The sequence below is a fragment of the Etheostoma cragini genome, chromosome 9 (genome assembly GCF_013103735.1).
Source record: "Etheostoma cragini isolate CJK2018 chromosome 9, CSU_Ecrag_1.0, whole genome shotgun sequence".
NCBI lineage: Eukaryota > Metazoa > Chordata > Actinopteri > Perciformes > Percidae > Etheostoma > Etheostoma cragini.
Genome location: NC_048415.1, coordinates 11,848,238 through 11,868,204, shown reverse-complemented (window position 1 = coordinate 11,868,204; position 19,967 = coordinate 11,848,238). Strand labels below are relative to the sequence as shown.

Genomic DNA, 19,967 nt, shown 5'->3' with positions numbered 1-19,967 from the left:
CCCCCCCCCCCACATGGCAGGTATCCACTGCTGTTCTCTCCATCACAGCCAAAGCAAAGAAGAAGGAAAAGGAGAAGAAAGAAAAGGAGGAGGAAAAGATGGAAGTGGTGAGTGGAAATGCAGCCCAAAAAAACCTCGCCTCCCTCATTACTAATAATCTTGTTTATTTTCTTGTTTGCTTTCACACTTTCCATTTTAAAAGCAGTCCAAACTAACAGCAACATATCCATATTAGAAAGTTATTAATTTATTTTTGTTTATTTTACAAGAATTAATGAGTGGTTTGGAGGAGAGAGTTTTATCTACTTAGGTAAATTTAGGGTAGATCTTTCTATTTTGTAGGTGGTCTCTAGGGGTGATCCGAGTATCCGGTTGAAACGAGTATCCGGTACGGATAAAGCACTTTCGCCGAGTACAAGTATTATACGAGTAATATGAGTCAATATCCGTGCTCGGATTGAATACAACTCCTCAACTGGCCTCGCAGCGTTCTGTGATAAACACAGCGAACCAAAAACAAAAGAAATCCCACTGATCATAAAAAATAAAAAGTTAAAAAAAGAAAGTTATATTGAGTATGAAAACTCTTGTTCATTACATTTTACTTCATAATTGCAACCGCATGTGTTGTATTCATTGTTGCGAAACGTTTTGTATACAGGCCTAGTTTGTTTGTTACCATGAAAACACCATTGCTCTGAAGCTTGATGCTGTCATGTAAATATTTTTAAAATCATCAATAAATATAACAATTTTTGATCAACTCATATCAATTGCATGCTTAAATAACATACCGGTTAAAGCCCCTAACATTTCAAGAGAACCCGACCCACTTCCTGGTTCAATCTGACCACTTCCGGTTTAGGCCCCGCCCAGTCCGAGTACGGATCCGGATACAGATAATCCATGTGGTAAACAGATACAGATAATGCTGTACTCGCTCATCCCTAGTGGTCTCCTTCTATTAGACCTTTGCAATTTATTTTAAGTAATGTTTTAAGGATGTATTACATTGTTGGACTTCCAGACAGCCATATAATCAGGTGTATACTCTGCAGTTTGTTTGTGCATTGTGTTTTGGTACCGGTGCTTTTAGTTTTAGCCTTACATGTACCATTTCCTGACTGCAAAACATTAGTACACACTTAACTGAATACCTCCTGGTTTGCCGATAAAATCACAAACATCCAGATTCGTCAGGGGGTATCTGAGGCAAATCCTGGTACCCTGTATGCATTCTCTTTGACGCTATACAGCTATGTTTTATTTATTTTTTCAAAGTCTGTCTTAATCTTTACACTCACACATACCCAGTGTTCACAGTCCGACTCTGTCTGGCCGGAGCCAATATAACTTTCATTGGGATTTTCTCTGGGCGTTAGCAGCGCGTTTGTTCGCTCTGCCACGCTACATCTCAGCTCTGGTGCTGAGAGACGAGCTTGGAAATGTCCAGCCTGCTCACATCTCTGGTTTTTGATTTTATTTGGCTTAACTTATTGAGAAGTTACGCCAACTGTCCTTTACTGGACAGTTTTATAGAGCTTACTTTGGTTTTGACCATTTTGTTAACGCTAAACTAATCAATTTTCCCTCCACTGGTTTCAACACTAATTATATCAACACTAAAATATGTTGAGTAGAAGGATGGAAATGGCAGGGCCAGTAAACAGGGTATTGATTAATACAGTGTATGTTATGTACAATATGATACAATTAGTAAAGTCATTAGGACTATTCAACAGCTATTTTGTTAATCAATATCAATAATAAGTATTGTTTAAGTCATATTTCGAATGAAAACAAATTTGAAGAAAATTGAAAGAAATAGTCATGGAAAGAATTGATGGGTATTTTTCAATTTAATCTGACATATATACACAATAAATTATTTAGAAAGTAATCAACATATTAGGGTTTTTGCAGCCCTAAAATATTTTTAGTTATCACAGTAGTCCTGATGCAAAAAATACTGCTTCTCTGTCACAGGAGGTCCAGGAGGCAGAAAAGGAGAAGGAGAAGGAGAAGAAGGATGAAGAAAAGGAGAAAGAGAAGAAGAAAGAGGCAGAGCCAAACTTCCAGCTCCTGGAGAACCCCGCTAGAGCAATGCCGGCTCAGCTCAAAGTCCTCAACATGCCCGAAACCTGCCGCTACCAGCCTTTCAAACCGGTAACGTCTTGCGCTCTCTCACTCTTGCTCTCTTTCTCTCTCGTCCAAATTTTTCAAGAGGCTTTAGCAAAAAGTCTTACCAAGAGTTCTTCAAAGGAGACCTTAAAATTAACAAACCCCACCTACTTAGAAGCGGTTTGAAATCTCTGTTCAATTCACAGCTTTCAAATCCATCTAAAAAAACCGAGTTGGTTCAAACCAAACCACACGGGCTGGGTGTGTAAAATGACCGTATGTCTATTACTATTATTAATATCTAGCTCTATTTTGTTGGTATATAATATCGAGGGTTAGGGTGTACAGCGACAAGATATATTTCTGCTGTCTTGAACCTCAACAGTAAATGTCGGTTCATGTTTTAGTTCTTCTGCATCGAAGAGCAACAGCTTCTTATAAGAATCACCATGTAACAATGACACGTGGCGATCATCAAGGTAGTACGCCACAGAAACTGCAGCCAGAATAGACCAAATTTGATTCAGCCCGTTGGTTCATTTTGGACTCTGTTGAACATCCCCAAGTCCAGAAACTCCGCTCTCTTCAGGCCTATAAACCAGACGACTGCAGTCCTGCTGTAAATGTTGACAGTTTTCCGCAGTAAATGGCAGGACGTTGTGAGGTCACCCAATGAGCACTTACCCTAGTCCTGTAAAGAGGATGTACTGTTTGATTTTGTGTCTAGCAAGCTTAGCTTTGAGTTTTACATAGTAAGATGCTTGTATCAAGTGCCTAAAGGGTGTCTTTAGTTTTATAAAACTGCTTTCCTTTTAAGGGTTTGTTTTTACATTCAAAGACAGGGTTAGGAAGTGAAGAGGTTTTACAGACTTATCTTGAAATCTGGTCAGTGTCGGGAGGATTTTTGAAACCCTATTATGTGGTTCAACTGATGTGAAAATAAAGTTTCCTGTTGTTGATTCTATATCTAAACTGAATGCTTCCAAAAATAAATTGTAAATCAAATACCAGAACCACTCAGTACACATAGTTGTGATCTATACTTTTGGATAAATTAACCCTCCAGAATCCTGTTTTTCCCTTAGACTTTCTTGTTTGTCCACACTTGCTTACTTGATTGGTTGTACCATTGTCTCACAACTGAAATATTGTTTATGTGCATACATTTTTTGTCTTTGGAAGACTGAGCGTCTTGGCTGTAATTTAAAATTAATTCCTGGGGATGTGAACAAAGTTAGGATACCGCATGGGGCCCAGACCTTCATAGGGCCTGAAGGCTCCAGCTTCACCATGTGCTGTCTTTGGCAATTTGACTGATTGCAAATTAGTTTGGTAATGATGCATGCACCACTAAAAGCACAATATATACTAAAAGTATAGGGACCCCAACTTTAAAGGTCCCATGACATAGTTCTCTGAGGATGGTTTTATATAGGTCTTAGAGGATTTTAACCAAAACAACTTTATAGTCACATAGGCTATTTATAACTGCTTTCACATCCATATTGTGCTACATTCCTCTTATGTTGAAGTTGTATGTTGTACATACATACATACAGCTGCAACACATGTATACGAAAATGATCTGAAATAAATAGCCTAGTCTAGCCTAGTGTCTCTCCATGTTGCCGGGAGCTGTGTGTGAGTGAATGAGGGCGGGGCTGCGCGGAGAGTAGGAGGTGAGATCCAAACACAGGCACGGCTTTACAGAAGAAAGGGGTCATGTAACGCAACATTAAACCATATTGATATAAACAACATTGCTTTGTTTGTGGAGAGGCAGCGGATGCAAGGACATTAGGTGCACCGGTGCGACCTAGAGGAAAAATGTTAGTTGCACCCTAGAGGCCTGTAACAGACACTAACTAGCTCCTGGTCACTCTTGTTGTCTGAAAAACAACACAGACGGGACAAAATGATTTTGCATAAAAACCCGTAGCGTTTAACTGAATGACGCATTTAAAATATCGCTGGATCACACAAATTGAACCATGGGAAGCCAAAATAGTGATTAAAAGTGATTAAGGTGGAGGCTGGGGGTGTGGCCTTTACCAACTCCCACTTTGCTCGTTTGAAAGCCATGATGTCTCTCTCTCATGGGTGGGCTGAATTCTCTGGGCGGGCAAGGCAGAGAAAAGGGAGGTAACCTTGCCCCTGATGACCGCATAAGGAGCAAGATTCTAGATTGGCCCATCTGAGCTTTCGTTTTCTCAAAGACAAGGCAGGATACCCAGGGCTTGGTTTACACCTATCACCATTTCAAGCCACTGGGGGGTCATAGTCAGGCTGGGGGAACACATATTAATGTTAAAAATCCTCAAAGTGAAATTTTCATGCAATGGGACCTTTTTTTAAAGACTAGTGCGTTCACCCAATGTCTAGTTATTTTGTTTATTTCATATACACGCTTTAACCCTGTTAACCCGAGAGACTCGTCCACGAGCAAAAACAGCACTTCTGATTCATAGCTTAATCATTTAATAACCATAAAATATAGAAACGTACTGATTGTTGCGGCTAAAAGCTAACAAGTTAGCGGTTATGGAGAGCTCTTTGGGGTCTTTCTAGACTCTACAGGTGATTTCCTATCCAGCCTGGAACTTGTGCCCTTTTTCAGTGTCTTTGAGCATTAAATCCAAATTGTTGCATCCAAGATTTATCCACTTGATGTCCATAATTCATCACGTTTTCACTCATTTCTGCCGCTAGCTCCGTTCTCCATGTCTCCTCTCTGTCTGTGTAGTGAAGGCAAGCAGCATGCCCATATATGGGAGACAATGTGACCAAAGAGTTCAGTGGGAATATTGAGATAATCATCCCCCCCAGTCAAACTAGTCTAGTATGCGATCTCAGATACATAGCGGACAAGATAGATATCTACCATTTTACAGAGGGGAATGGGGTCACTGGTTTGAGATTTGGCATATATTTGGGCCTTTTTTAAAGAAATGTAAATATAATGTGCTTTATGAGTTATAATGCTTATGTTTATTTTTTGCATATAGGAGAACTGTTTTGGACAGCACAAATGCTTGTGTAGCATTGCTGTGGGTGTAATATCAATAAATATGACATTATGTTGATTGTTGGCAAGTAAATGTCATGAGGGCAAAAACGTCTGGACTTTCTTTGAAAAAATGTACGTATTTTGTCAACTGTAGGTTATGTTTATTTCTTCACAATGTGACTCCCAAGACATATGAGAAGTGTTTTAGAGAGGAGATTGGCTTAGGTTTTACTGCTCTGTCTGTTATATTAACACATATCGGTGAGATTCATGTTGTTGTTGTTTTTTTTTGTATTTAAGTTCCTACAACCATTTTTAACATTCAAGTGACCTCACTACAGCCTAAATATTCTAAAACCCAGTTTGTCCTGGAAAAAAAACAACGTTCATATCTTGACTGTAGACAACAGGGTTGATGTTTTACAAGTTTTTTTTATAAAATAAATCCAGAGGGACAATAAACTCAATAAATGACCATAGGGTTCAAGGGGTTAAATGTATGCTTAATCTGGTTACCGACAACTAATTACTAACTAAAGCACACAGTGCACAGAAAGTGGCAGCAATAGCAGGTTTAAACAATTCTAATTCTCAATTCTCAAACTGATTTTGGCCCTGAGTCTCCTAGTGTATTTATCTGGCCCTGGGAATTAAAAAAATAAATACAAATAGATTGGTGGTTCCAGCAGGATTAGATTACTTAGAGAGGAAATTATGGTTATGACCAATTTCTCTCTCTACTTTTTTTTTTTTTGTTAGTTTGCAGCATCAGCTGCTTTCTGCTCGGCCGTTGGAGTTAAACCAGACCGTAGCACTCGTAACTGCTGAGTTCAGTTTCCTTCCAGCTGTTGCATAAGCATCAAATTTCCTTATTCACAGTGAAGAGTGAGATGTACTAAACACAGTGTACTTTGAGCAGGGAAACTTTAAACCTCAATATTAATTGTATAGTGTGGCACTCAATCCATTTGCCAAATTCTGTTGGTTGATTTTTCCTGTTGTCTGTCACCAGCTCCACACGGGCGGGATCATTATCATGAAGGACACCAGTGAGGAGGAGGAGGAGCTGGTTGAGCCTGTCTCAGCTCACGGCCCCAAAATAGAGGAGGAAGAGCAGGAGCCAGAGCCACCTGAGCCGTTCGAGTACATTGACGAGTAGAAATGCTCTCACAGCAAAGGTATGCATTTCTTGTTATTCATTCATAACTAAAGCAAAGTGTCTGGTGATTTTCAACACTCTGGTTTCATTTCCCCATATGCTGTTACGGCGCTTACCACTGACCAATCAGGTTTTTACGTCACCTTCTCCTCAGCTCGCTTGGAACCTTGAAGGAGGTGATACTAAAAGAATTACCTGTTAGCTATTACCAGGTACTTTCTTAGTTACTTCGAGCAGTTACCATATAATGGTGACATGCTTTTTTAGACTTTCTGTCCCACCGGTTGCTCCAGTGTGTCAGCAGAGTCTTTTTAAAAGTCCTGGATCGTGGCTGCCGGCAGTGTGAAAGTAAAGATACAATTAAATACAATACTGTGTCGCTGATCTCCAGGCTATGGCTTTAACACACATTGCAGTCGGGCCGTTTTTTAAATGGAAGTAACATTATGCGATAACACACAATGCAGGTCTTTGCTGCTGTTTCCTAGTCTAACCCGATTTAACCCGTCACTGACGGAGGAATGTAAACACCACTGCCATCTCTAAACACCAGCTCAGAGGGCAAACCCTCTCACTGCACATGCCTATGAAGCTGGATGCTTGATATAATGATTCCTGGCTGCTTTTTGTGTTTGTGTTGGATCGGCTGCAGCCCGCCTCTCTTGTAGGAGCTCGCTGTTGCGTGTTATGAGACTGATGAGGTGTCAATGACCAAATTAGGGCCGCTGTGCGTACTATGTCATCTCTTAATGAGGTCCAAGTGCTGTGTGACAGAGTAAACACTGCAGGATTGTGTGTTTGCCAGAACAGCACAGCGGCCAAGCGTTTCAAGGGACCCAGTCGTTATAAAAGGTTTGATTCCCAGAGAAGAAATGTGTTCAGTCACGGTGCATTTGATCAGATCTTTTTTACTGACTGTATGCTTTCTGGTATGTAGGCTCCTAAATAGTCATGCTCCAGCCATGCAGGTATTTTCACTCAATACTCAGTACCTGATAAGAGCTCTTGTCAGGACTTGTTTTGGTGTGTGGAGACTTTCCACAGAATGTGTAGATACATGAAAGGCCCGACACTATGCTGATGTGTAATTCACTTCAACATCTCAAACAACTTGAATGCATGTGGATCCTGACAGCTGGAGCAGAAATGGTGCTGTCCTTCATTCACAGTTTGCAGCTTTTTCACTGCTTTTTTAACTATGATAGAATGTGATGAATTATAGCCAATGTTATAGCAGGAAAAACATACGCACTTAATTACATTTATAATGGCTGACCATAATTGGATGCCATTTAGTTTTGCCAGTTCCAGGGCCCTGGCATTGTGAGTGTTCTCGCTTCAACCTGAGCTTTTCCTGTTGTAACCAGTGACCGGTGCAACATCATCCTAAGTTTAATGCCTTAAATTTGTCCTGACTGTGTAGCATGTACATGAGGTACAAGTGAGGTACACCCACGCCTTTTTTTGTGATGAGATCTAATGAGCTCTGTCTCAGCATATTACAGTATTATATTTAATTATTGTTTTGTAACTTGAAGAGAAAAAATGTAGCTCAGCTTACTGTACGTGCGTGCGTGCGTGCGTGTGTGTTTTAAAAAAAATATAAATAAAAAAAAGACACTCAATGAACATCCATCAAAATAAAGATCCCATGCATTTTAAATTTTGAATAAGTAGACCATATACTGTTATTGCTGTCGACCGCTTTCAAACTTGATCAACATCCAATCAACAAAGCAGATATAACCGTTATTCTATGCAGTGGTAGCTTTTTGGCATTCAAATGCTTTCACTGTGTTTGTAACCTACACGCAGCACCTGGAAACGGATGTTATACTACTTTTGTGTCATTTCACACTCAACTGTCTGTTTTGTAAAAAGCATCAAGTTGTAATTTTTAATTTTTCTCAAAAGCTCCAATATCTCAGACTTTATAATGCAAAAGTGTCTGACCACCAAACAAACATGAATTCCTCATGAACCAAAGTCCATCATTCAGATTAACCAAATTAAATGTAACAGTACTTTGTTGTCAGTGCACATAATTCTTAACCCTCACACCCCGGTTTTGAGTTGTCCAATGCTGTGAATTTTGTTGGTTGTTAACATGGGACCCTTTTCCATCTCTATCGTCCTCCTTTATGTTTTTGACGTTTGGATTATTAAAGTTAATTTAATCATATCTAATCAGTTTGTTTTTACTCTCCTCAGGCATCAGAAGAAGTGAGGTCTCAGCATGTTGGTCCAGCGTGTCCCCTTTGTGCATCCATTTATTCATCCACCTCCCTGCTTCACTTATTCTTTTACACGTTTCTTTCCTGTGCTGCCTTCTCATTTGCCAGACAGGGAATGTTTTACATCTTCGAAATGTATAATTTTCTGTCCGTACAATAAAAAATGATATATATTGGAGGCTGGAGATTTTGTGTGTTTTGTGTGTGTTTATTTGAGTCGATATTTTACCAGGTGTGCATTGAGGGGAATTTTTCTGATCCCATACATTTAGACTGGTTTACATTTTCAGCACTCAGCAGCAGCTGCTTCATACTGCCCAGCACTCAGTCTCTGTAGTATGTCATTTAGTCATATTATAGTATGCCATATAAACTCATATAAAAGCCATAGTAAGGTAGGTCAAAACAAATCATATTATAATATGCCATGAAAACATTTTAAGAGGCCGTGTAGTATGTCATTAAAATGTCATGGCGTGATAGTATGTTGTAGAAGTTTCATTTAAACTCAGTATAGAATGTTGAAAAAAAAGTCATAGTATCATAAGAGGCAGTTTAGTATTTCAAAAGTGTTATCATAAAAATCATATAAAAAAAAAGTTTAGAATGCTATATCAAAATTTCATTTAAAAAGTCATAGTATAGTAAGTCCTCAAAAAGTTAAAACAAAAAGTAATAATATAGTATGTCACAATGTCTTAACAAAAAAAATAGTATAGTATGTCAAAAAAAATCATTTTATTAAAACGATTTCAAAAAGTCATTTAAAAAGCCATAATTTAGTGTGTCAGAAAATTTAATTAAAAGGTCATATGTCACAAAAAGTCATACTATAGTTAGTCACAAATTTCATTAAAAAAAGTAATTGCATAGTATGTCATAAAAAAGGAAAAAATGCAGTTTAGTCATGTCAAACATGTCATTAAAGTAAATGTTTATGAAATGTATACTAAAGTCTTGGTACAGTATGTCACAAAAATTTCATGACAAAAAGTCCTTGTATGTCATAGAAAATCATTAAAAAGCCATAGTTTTGTATGTTAAAAAGTTTATATATATATATATATAAAAGTCATATAGTATGCCATAAAAAAGTATTAAAAACTTGTACTATATGTATAGTGTACTTGTACTATATGTATGTCATAACAATTTCATTATTTCATAAAAAAGTCATAGTATGCTATAAAAAAGCATTAAAGAGGCAGCTACGTATGTCAAACATTTTGATTAAAAAGTCATATTTTAGTATGTCACAAACGGCTCAAAGCAAAAAGTCTATTCTTTCACAAAAATGTCATAACAGTCATAGTATGGTAGGTAATAAAAGGTCAGAGTATAATATTTCATAATGAATTCATAAAAAAGTAATATAGTATGCCATAAAGAATTGTAATAGAGGCAGTAAAGTATGTAAAACATTCCATAAAACGAGTATAAGTATAAAGTGTAGTATAAAAAAAAAATCTAAAACATCAATAAGTCACAAAAATGTCATAAAAAGTCATAGTATAGTATGTCATGAAAATGTTATAACATATTATGCCATGTCATAACATTTATCAAAAGAGTCATAGATTAGTATGTCGTAGAAGTCATTGTATAGTATGTCCCAAAAAATGTCAAAATAAAAAGTCATGGAATGTCACTTAAGTCATAAATGAGGCAATTAAGTATGTGGAACATTCCATAAAAAAGTCATAGTATAGCATGACGTAAACATTTTATAAAAAAGTTATAGTACAGTATCTAACTGTATAGTATGCTATTAAAAACTCAGTAATAATAACTCGTCATAAAAAACATTAAAAAGCCATAGTTAAGTATGTCGTAAAATGTCATTAGGTCACAAAATGTCTTAACAAAAAGTCAATATATGTTATAAGAATTTCATTCAAGTCATATTATAGGGTGTCGAAGATTTCATAAAAAGTCATAATTTAGTATGTCATTAAATCATATAAAAGGCATAGTATAGTATGTCATAAAAACGTTATTATGTAGTGTGTCATAAAAATCCTCAAAAGAGTCATAGTCAGTAGTATGTCATAAAAATTTCATTAAAAAGTCATAGTATAGTAAGTCACCAAAAATCATAAAAAGTCATAGTACAGTGTGCTAAAAAAAAGTCTTAGAACATTGTATGTCAGAAAAAGTCATAAAAAATGATAAAGAACTAATGGCATAGTATGTCAGAAAAATTCATCCACTGGAATTGCTAATTTTAGCAAATAGCATTGATGAGAACATTGTGAACTCTTGTGTGGTGCCACTAGTTGCCATGCAATCTCCAAGTTGTCATTCCCAACCATGTAAGTTTTTGAAATGTAAATTACATAACTGCATTGAAATGGATTGCAGATTATTCAAATGTAATAGAAACTAGAGCTAGCATATCAGTTTGAGTTTTATATACATCCAAAAATTCGTTGTACTATTAGTCACAACTTCAGTCCAACTATCCACCTTGTAAATGCACAAATTCTGCGGCATCATTTAAAAAAAATTTTTTTTTGTGGTTTTGGCCTTTAACTCAAGATCAAGTTTATCATCTTCAAGTGGCTAGTTTCCCCAACCTAAGTGTGATTATATTTGGTAAATTAATCTCCATGTGGAAGAGTGGTTTGGGAGGCGTTTAGGAAACGATAACACAGGCAGTTGTTTTCTGCATGAAATGTATTGGAATGCCACTCGTTTGATTTTTAATGCGTAAGACTGGTGGAAAAATGTCTTTGCTGTGAAGTAAGTGGCCAGTGAACCAGCCTGTGTACATTATGGCCAGACATTTAGTCTAATCAACTCCTCCCTTCACATTCCCAGATACTTGGTCATGGAGGACTGTTGAACAACTTTATCGACTTCTCAGACGCTCCAAATCTTTCATCCCCTCGGCTGTGTAGAACTGTGATGCAGACACACACACACAGAGGTACACACTCCTGCCAGGTCTATCTAACTTTGACCTTAACAACCCAATCCATCATTGTTTTCACTCAGCATGTGCTCCTGTGAGATGGAGGAAGAAGCATCTGCTGTTTTAATGAAGCAGAACTCCAAGTCCAATTGGACACATCCTAAATATAGAGACTGTTGATTCCACAGCTGAGGGACGAACTTTCTATTATGGGATCCCATTCCTGGAGATGCTGTAACACCATGTTGCCTCCACAGGAGGGAATGTTAAGTCACTCTGCAACCCAAACACCCAACTGTTGTGTCTCTGTAAGTTATAGAGTGAGTTCCAGACCTTCTCTATCTGTAAGAAAAGTGTCCTGAATGTTGTGTTCTGGCTTGACACTATAAATTGAATTAAAGCGTGCATGGGATGTAGATGTGGTTTGTGTGTCTGCATCTGTTCTTAGCCACGTCTCATACCTCAGACATACTCTCACATTTCTGTGATGGAGTGGACTTCATCCTCCTATCTGTGTTTGAATTGTAAACTAAGACACAATAAGAATCAGTGATTCACCAAACAACCCTTCGAAGCTCTGGTTTTCAGTCTTTTTTACACTTTCTCATTTTCCTTACTAACGACAAAGCATAGTTTTGCAGCTTTGTTCCGTGTGGTACTACTACATTTGTCATGGTGCTCCTGGATGTTTTGGTGCCATAGGCGAACTCCTTCTGAGCCCTTTTTAAACCATGCTAGATGCGTGGCTCTATTTACGACAACATAATCCATCCACCAATTTGACAGCCCAAACAGAAATTTCTCAACAATTATTGGCCTTCGTAGGAATCAAACCTGTGACCTTTTGCTTACAAATCCATGACTCTTACCTCTGAGCTTAGACTTGGGCTTTTTTAGGAAGTGTGAAAGATTGAAGCTCCAAATTCCCTAAAGAATACAACTATGAAGCACCATAGAAGGCAAAAAGGATCCCTTGGTTGCATGGAGGCAGGCAGGCAGCCAACCAGCAGCGACTTATGTCTGTCAGTAAACCGACAAACCAAACATCAAGAAATGGAGGAGGAAGAGGAGAAGATTTTGTGTGAGCAGACGGAACATGTAGTCACCGTCTGTGGATGCAGTGGTGGTGACTGTGTTGATGAAAGGATGGAGGGTTTAGCAGCGCTGCTAAAGCAACAAGCGGACCCACCAGAGAGCTCAACGGTCAGGTCAGTGATGTGTGGCCTGCGGACAGGGCCGAGGTCTCTGAGAGTTTTTGGCTGGACTCAAGGACCAGCGAGTGATGCGCCGGTGGTCCATGATGGACCTCTGGATTGAGCAGACTGTTCTGTCTCCTCTGAATGGAGGTCCACGCTGAACCAACTCAAGATGTTGTGGATGTTGGCCTCAGCTCATAGGTTGACTTCTATCTCTGACGGTGAAAAGATAATGACCTCCTGCAGCAGACTTTGAAGCAGCATGGAGTTAATACAAACATTTCCATTATGCTTACTTACTCTTTTTTCTGCCAGTGTTCCTATACCACAGATTCACAATTTGTGAACTCTCACACTGCCTCCTCCGTGTCCAAAAAGACGGAAATGACCGCTAAGCTGTTAGACTTTACTGTCCTGAAGGAAATTTTTCTTGGACTCATACAGTATCTGCTGTTTATAAAGTACAAAATAACATATAGTCAAGCATACATACAGTAAATACATGGACTGTCACTAGTTCACATGCACACACACACACACACACACACACACACACACACACACACACACACACACACAGTATTTGCACAGACTGCAACTAGCCGACCAATTGCACACTGCCCTTCCGTACAACACACCACACACCACATAATAATGTCCGTGCAGTAAGAGTAAGGGGGCTTAGACGGTAACATTAAGAATGTTAAGCATGTTTTTAGGCTGATACCTCTGAGTCTTAAAAGTCTGATAACAACATATTAGCCAACATTCATCTTTTGACACAAACACATCATTTTGAAAAGGATCCCTACACTTTGGATATTAAAGATGATTTATTTTATCGATGAATCTGCATGTTATGTTCTCAATCAAATAATCATGTGATCCACAAACTGTCCAAAAACTTGCTCGGTCCGACCAACAGTTCAAACAACAACTGTATTTTATTTCCACACAAAACAGAGAAAAGCGGCAAGTTGTCAATTTTAAGAAGCTAGAAATGGAAATATTTTATTTGAAAAATATAAAAACATGAATCTCTGAACTCTGGTTGGCTGAAACAGACAAGTGACATTTTATAGCTGTAACCATTAAAATAAGTAGACAGATGACTGAAATAGATAATCAAAAGATAGATAATTGTTAGTTGCAATAGTTACACCAAATACACTTCTTGGTCATAGTTTAATGACATTTGTGCCACAGAGAAAGTACAGTTGGTGACAGGCTGCTGCAGTTCTGATGATGTCTGATTGTTAGTAGCACTGAAGAGATCCTGACACACCCCCAGCTTCAGAAAGAACAAGTTCCCTGTCTCTCTGCCACGTGTGTTGCCTGTTTACTCTATCCCTACCGTACCTCGGTGACTAAAGTCTACAGTGTTGACGTTCACTCGGCCCTTCTGCACCTAGATGGGGCAACTGATGTCAAAACAGGCTGAATAGTTAGATAACGCTCTGAGTCGGTGCTGGCATCCGTCAGCAGCAGCTGGGCAGGACAATTGGCAGGACAAGTGGAAGGTCTAAGCACTGCATTTAATCCCTGAACAACACTTTTCTGATTAACGACCTTCTTGAAGCCTCTGAGCTCCTTGCTTGAATTCCACAGCTGATGAGAGTTGCATGGACTCTATTCTGTTGGCTGTTGGCGACATGAACTCGAGGAACTATGCTGAGACTCAAAGTTCAAAGATGGGACTCCCTTCTCTTCCCCCAGCAACAGCAAATACTGTGTAGAGACAAAAACATGCAATAATGTCAGAGAAACTGGCGTACCAGTGAAACAAACTGGTGTATAGAGTTAAGATAAAATTTAAAAAACAAAACATTTTGCTCATTTACCATTGCCACTGGTTTATTAAAAAATAAAGAGGTTTGAGATTGCCGCTTTTTTTGAGCAACAGAATCAATTAGTCAAATGTTTTGATGTGAGTAAAAATGCTCAACATGCCACACATCTTTGGGCTCTCCATCAGACAAAACAAGCAATTTGCATATGTCAACTCAGGTTTTGTGAAATTGTAATGGGCCATGATTAATCGCTGGGGCTTATACAGTAAGTGCCTTGCTTAAGTGTGCCACAACAGTAAATGTTTAGGGAAGAGAGGGTTGGTAATTTACTCTTCTCTGTCTCTCATGTTCCTAGTTGATGTGGGAATTTGAACCTGCAGCTGTCTGGTTACAAGCCCGGTTGACCTTTCCACTCCTACTGTCTGAATACTTTTAGGTTAATGGATAAGGCTGTTATAATTCCATATTTTTTATTTGAAATAAATCATGTAAAATGACCAAAACAAACAACATTTTTGTCCATCGCTTAACACTTTTGGACTGTGTTACACTGTATGTTTTTCTCAGCCACGAGTCCTTTGTTTAACCTGAAAAAAATCTTTTTTTTAAAAAACAATAAAAACAGAGCACCATTTGGCTTCATTTCAAAAAACTAAAAAACTAAATGAAAGCTCAATAACGTCCGAAAACAGCTGGGAACTGTAGTTTTTAGCAAACACTGAGCTAATAAAGGAGCACCTTACTTTTGAAGTAGAAGTACCTTAATCAACTTTACTTTATCAATTCATTTTGTTAAAGGAGAATTCCGGTCAATTTCAATACGTAGCTCTGAATTTGGGGTGCTGTTAGTATCAAGAAAAATCGGTGCTGCCTACACTCTGTTATCATCCCGCTAGAGTTAGCACCCAACAGACTTAAACAGGGCAAGTTTTAAACGTGTTTTTAGCCATGTGCTGTTCTTCCGTCCAATTGAACAGAGAGAATTTGAGTGCAGTACATGTGACAGAAAAGCATAAAAGTGTGTTAATTCAGTCAGTGAACATACCTCTGTTTATTTCCTGTTTTCCACACTAGTCGAGACATGCCTTTCTGTCACATTTACTGCAGTAAAATTCGCTGAGTTCACTCAGAAGGAATAACTGCATATGGGTAGGCACTTTAATGACATTTTGAACATGTTCAGAGGCTAAAAACACGTTTAAAACTTGCTCTGTTTAGGCCTGTTGGGTGCTAACTCTAGCAGGAGTATAACTCGGTGTAGAAAGCACCGATTGTCTTCATTTTTCTTGCTACTGACTTTAACTTGACTGAATGCATTTCTTTCCAACGTCCCTCTTCATTCAAACATGTAGAATCAATTCATTGTTAGTTTTGGTCTTTAAGTCGGGTTTGTTAACAGTAAGATACATCTACAATATCACCACACTGTTGGTATTTCTTCCTCATGTGCCTAAGTCTGGGAAATATATGCAGCAGTTATGTGACCTCTGGGTTCCCACTGTCCAAATACTCTTTGGATTGGAGGAGCACTGGCTGAATGCTCCCTCAGTCTGAGAGGAGGTTTCCATCCTCTGTGTCGGAACAGCTGGACACCAGACCTCCCCAGCTGGGGAGACCTGCTGGAAATGGTGACGCCTGAGAGCTCACCATTTTGTGAGCACTGCGCTCTGGGGAGGCTTCACTCAGAAATGGAAGAATAAAAAAATGTGGGAGGCAGCCGGGATCTGCTACAGACCAAACTAAACAGGCACGAGTTCTGCAGAACGAAGCTTAGCTCTGCAGCCTGGTGAAGGTAGTGCATGGTACAACGCATTGCTGCACGTTGTCTAACACATTGGCCCCAACCACCTTTTTCCTTCCCTTGTCAGTGTGAGTGTTGTGGAGGATACTGTGGAATGAAAGTGTGCTCATAACACTGTGCCTATTCATACCGGCAGTCCATTCATCAGCGTTTAGAGAATACAAGCTGAACTGTTTGGATTCCAAGCACAAGGCCGCTCCAAAATGTGAAACTTGAACCTTTCTGTTCAGTGTGAACACGATGGAGTAAATATTAGTAATTATGGCTGAAGATTTGGAGGCCAAGAAATGCTTAAACAGAGCAGTGTTTCTGTCTGGATGAAGGCTTTTTCTTTTATATAATCTTTTCTCAAAGACAGAGGTGAAGCTTGAACCAATGAAGTTCTCAGCCATGTCTTTCAAATAACCAACTATGGACAGTGGTGGAAAGCAAATTTACTGCTACTTTGATCTACTTTATACTTCTACTCCACTACATTTCATAGAAAAATATACATACGCATACTTTTTACTCTACATTTATTTGACAGCTGGAGTTAAAATGCAGGACTCTTACTTGTCTTTTTACATGGCTACTTCAACTTAAATAAACCACTGTTGTCTTTTGCTGGGCTACAGCTATTGCACACAAAATTGAGACTCCGATTTGTAATCTATTACTCTTTAACACTTTAAATGATCTAATCCAATGACAAAGTCAAAACCAAAAACATCTACACTGCCCAAACGTTTAGAATCACGTTATTTTGATGTTTTTCTTATTAACTTCAATTGTGGCTAAAACAGTACACTTCAGATGTACATAATATGAATACACATGTATTATTTGAATGGGAAATAGTTTTAGCCCAAAAAGAAGAAGAATGAATTGATGACAGGAGAGTATTGTTGTAACCATTTTCCCACAAATACCATTCTAATTTGAGTTAGAAAACCATTGGGGCTGTGAATAGTTTTGGTTTTCTTTGAGCCCGCTGCAGTCTACTCAGTGGTTAGATTGAATATGTTTATAGTATTCAGCTGATCCAGTTCCAACAGTGCTAACCCTGGGCTAACCTTCTGTTTATATTGTGAAGTTTGAAGAATAACTCGGCTAATAACTGAAGCAACAGCCTGTTGAGTCCAGCTTATTCTTATTATAGGCTTACTTATTGTGCAGTTGACAATGAAACAGGAACTCTTCTTTTTAAATCGGCACACGTTTTGATGCTACGCTTCCAGTTTCCAATAATGGTGATGCCTTCACTTTTTATTCAACTGTTGCTTAGAGGTATCTTTGACTCTTTCTGCCCTTCATTTGTCAGTCTGGTTTAACCCTTGCACAGTGTATTGTTATTCATGTACAAATGTTTTTTGCAAACCCTTCATAAATAAAAGCAATTTGTGAATAGTTCTTTCCACAGCCTAAGAACATAAAAGAACATTTAAAAATGTAGGGCCGTCCCCTCAGCCATCAAGCTTTTGTGGCAGAGATTCAACTTTTTAATGATAACGTTATTTATTTATTTAGTCAAACATTAACAGAAGTTCATTGTCTTGAAAAGAGTTCACAGCTATCCAATTTGCTATAATTCATAAACATCATTCCTCCTTATCATGGTCAAACAGCAGCGATCAGGCAGAACAAAGAATCTCCCCCAATCAGGTTTGTACATAAATCATGCAAAAATATCTTCGAGTCAGCAAGTTGGTCAAGTAAACAGTGACTTTACTTGCAGTGTCTATTAACATTTCCCAGAAACTATATAGTGTCAGTTAATGAAGTGAAGCATAACATATTTAGACTTGGTTTTTACATTGGAAGTAAGTGAAATGATCTCATCCGGCTGGCGTTTTTAAGTTTTTTATTTGTTTATAAAAAAAAAGAAAAGAAAAAAAGACTTTAGTCACCATTGGACCCTGTGACTCGTTAACATGAATATGTTCTGCAGTTTGGGCCCTGGCAGTCAGAGTGGCATTGATGGGGCTTGGCCCTCTCAGCGTTTGTTCACATGGTGTTTTTATGGAGGGAAACGTCTCCAGCAGCGGCCCTTCATTTCTCCACAGGCAAGCAGACCGCAGAATTCCTGGAAAAAGCCTGGTGGCCGATTCACAAAGCCTGTGAGCCAGGCACAGACGGGCATCACATGCCCTTTGAACTCCGATGCATAAACTGGCACTTATAGATGGTATCTCGTGGAGTCTCTGTAGCAGAAAAGCATTGTGCTATAAGACCTAGGCATGAGGAGTATCTAGTTTTATTTATTAATTTTCTGACATACCAAAACGAGTTCAGCTTTTTATGTTTTAAGATTTTATTTATTTTCTTACTATACAGGGTTTGAACAAAACTGACAAATACCAATATCAGCCTTAAAAATCCAGTATATTTGAGGCTACAATTCCTACACCAAGTTTCTGATATTACTATTAAAGGCAAGTTTCAAAATGGCCACCGTGGGACTAAAGTGAAAGTGTGTTGCCTTTGACCCTGCAACCATTGCCCGTAAACCCCTCAGCTGTACTGCATATTCTTTGTGTCACGTCACAGTTCACACACATTTTGTGAGATGTGGTGCGAGAAGAAGACCACACTGACCCTCTTCTTCATGTTTCAGAAGGTTGTTCTGTAGGTTTAACATGAGCGTGTCCAGTAGTACTCCGATGAATTATGATCGTGCTATCATTGTTGAAAAAGCAATGTGTTTTCAGCAACATTAGTTTGAAGCAGACTAAACACACACGTTGGCCGGCTGTACACACACACACAGACAACTATAAGTCATTTGAAGTGGTGGGCACTACTGGCCCGCATGCCTCTCATTTAAAGAGCAGCAGAAATAAACACGCTGTAATTATTAAAGGTGGAATGGGACTGGGTAATATATCCACAGATGTGTATCAAGATTGGCACGGGGAGAATTCCATGACCTCACCAGTGTACATTAATGAATATTACCTCTTTGTTTTAAATAATAATTTCCATTTAAGTTAAGGGTTAAACTTCTTCTGAGATGAGAGTACCATGTAGTTTTGACTTGAAGGTTTAGTTTACTAGTGATTTAACAGGTGGAGCAATAAAAAATGATAAACGGCTAAAAACTACAAACACACAGAGCAGAGACACATTCGTAAAATACAATAGGGTAGGATTTATAGTATGTCAGGCTTTAAACCAACGTCTCAAACAAACTAAATAAATTGAGCAAACACAGACTTACATGAAGTTGCCTTTCAGAATCCTCAGCTGCATTTTCAGGCTGTACAGGTCAAGATTTGTTTGTCTCCAAATATGAAAGACTGAAAGCAGCCTTCCCCCTGCTGGACAGACTCTAAAGCTGTTTTCTAAAAACTTAACCCATTAAAGGACGTACTAGAAGCAAACGAGAAAAACACAAAGTGATGATGTCGAAACAAAATAAAAACCATCACTAACAAAACTAATTTCTGAGCAGTGGCATGTGAGCTCCTGTAGTTGTAACACGGGTCAGGAAGAAGACACTATGACATGTGACCCCCAAATATTCAGTGAAAGGCCTCCACAGTGTGGACAATGAGGCTTTCTAAACCACATACAAGTATGTATATTAGTACTAGGTGTGTACGATTCAGAAAATATATATACATACACATTAATAAATACATTCATATTATTCTTGTGGATTTGTTTGTTATTTTTTAAGATCCTGTTAAGTAGGTATGTGTATGTTGTGTGTGAAGTCTGTAGGCTCCTGGGACCTTGAATTTCCCCTTAGACATCAATAAAG

General features: G+C 38.5%; 2 protein-coding genes across 7 annotated transcripts in view; one reads left to right on the top strand and one right to left on the bottom strand.

The window, feature by feature from the left end:
- Positions 1–8,706, top strand: part of psmd1 (proteasome 26S subunit, non-ATPase 1) — a 40,647-nt gene extending 31,941 nt beyond the window's left edge. The window contains exons 22-25 of one of the 2 annotated variants that reach the window (XM_034882472.1): positions 21–107; positions 1,987–2,166; positions 6,141–6,306; positions 8,499–8,706. In XM_034882472.1, the coding sequence (XP_034738363.1) occupies positions 21–107; positions 1,987–2,166; positions 6,141–6,287 (414 nt within the window). In that variant the 3' untranslated portion in view covers positions 6,288–6,306; positions 8,499–8,706. Of the gene's footprint in view, positions 1–20; positions 108–1,986; positions 2,167–6,140; positions 6,307–6,396; positions 6,421–8,498 lie in introns of those variants that run through there. The other variant, XM_034882473.1, reaches the window with a different exon arrangement.
- Positions 4,157–19,967, bottom strand: part of LOC117951006 (arf-GAP with coiled-coil, ANK repeat and PH domain-containing protein 2-like) — a 65,034-nt gene continuing 49,223 nt past the window's right edge. For 3 of the 5 annotated variants that reach the window (XM_034882480.1, XM_034882477.1, XM_034882479.1), the window contains one exon: positions 12,988–12,990. The gene's annotated coding sequence lies outside the window, so the exon portion shown is untranslated. Of the gene's footprint in view, positions 4,168–12,987; positions 12,991–19,967 lie in introns of those variants that run through there. The other 2 variants (XM_034882481.1, XM_034882475.1) reach the window with 1 other exon arrangement.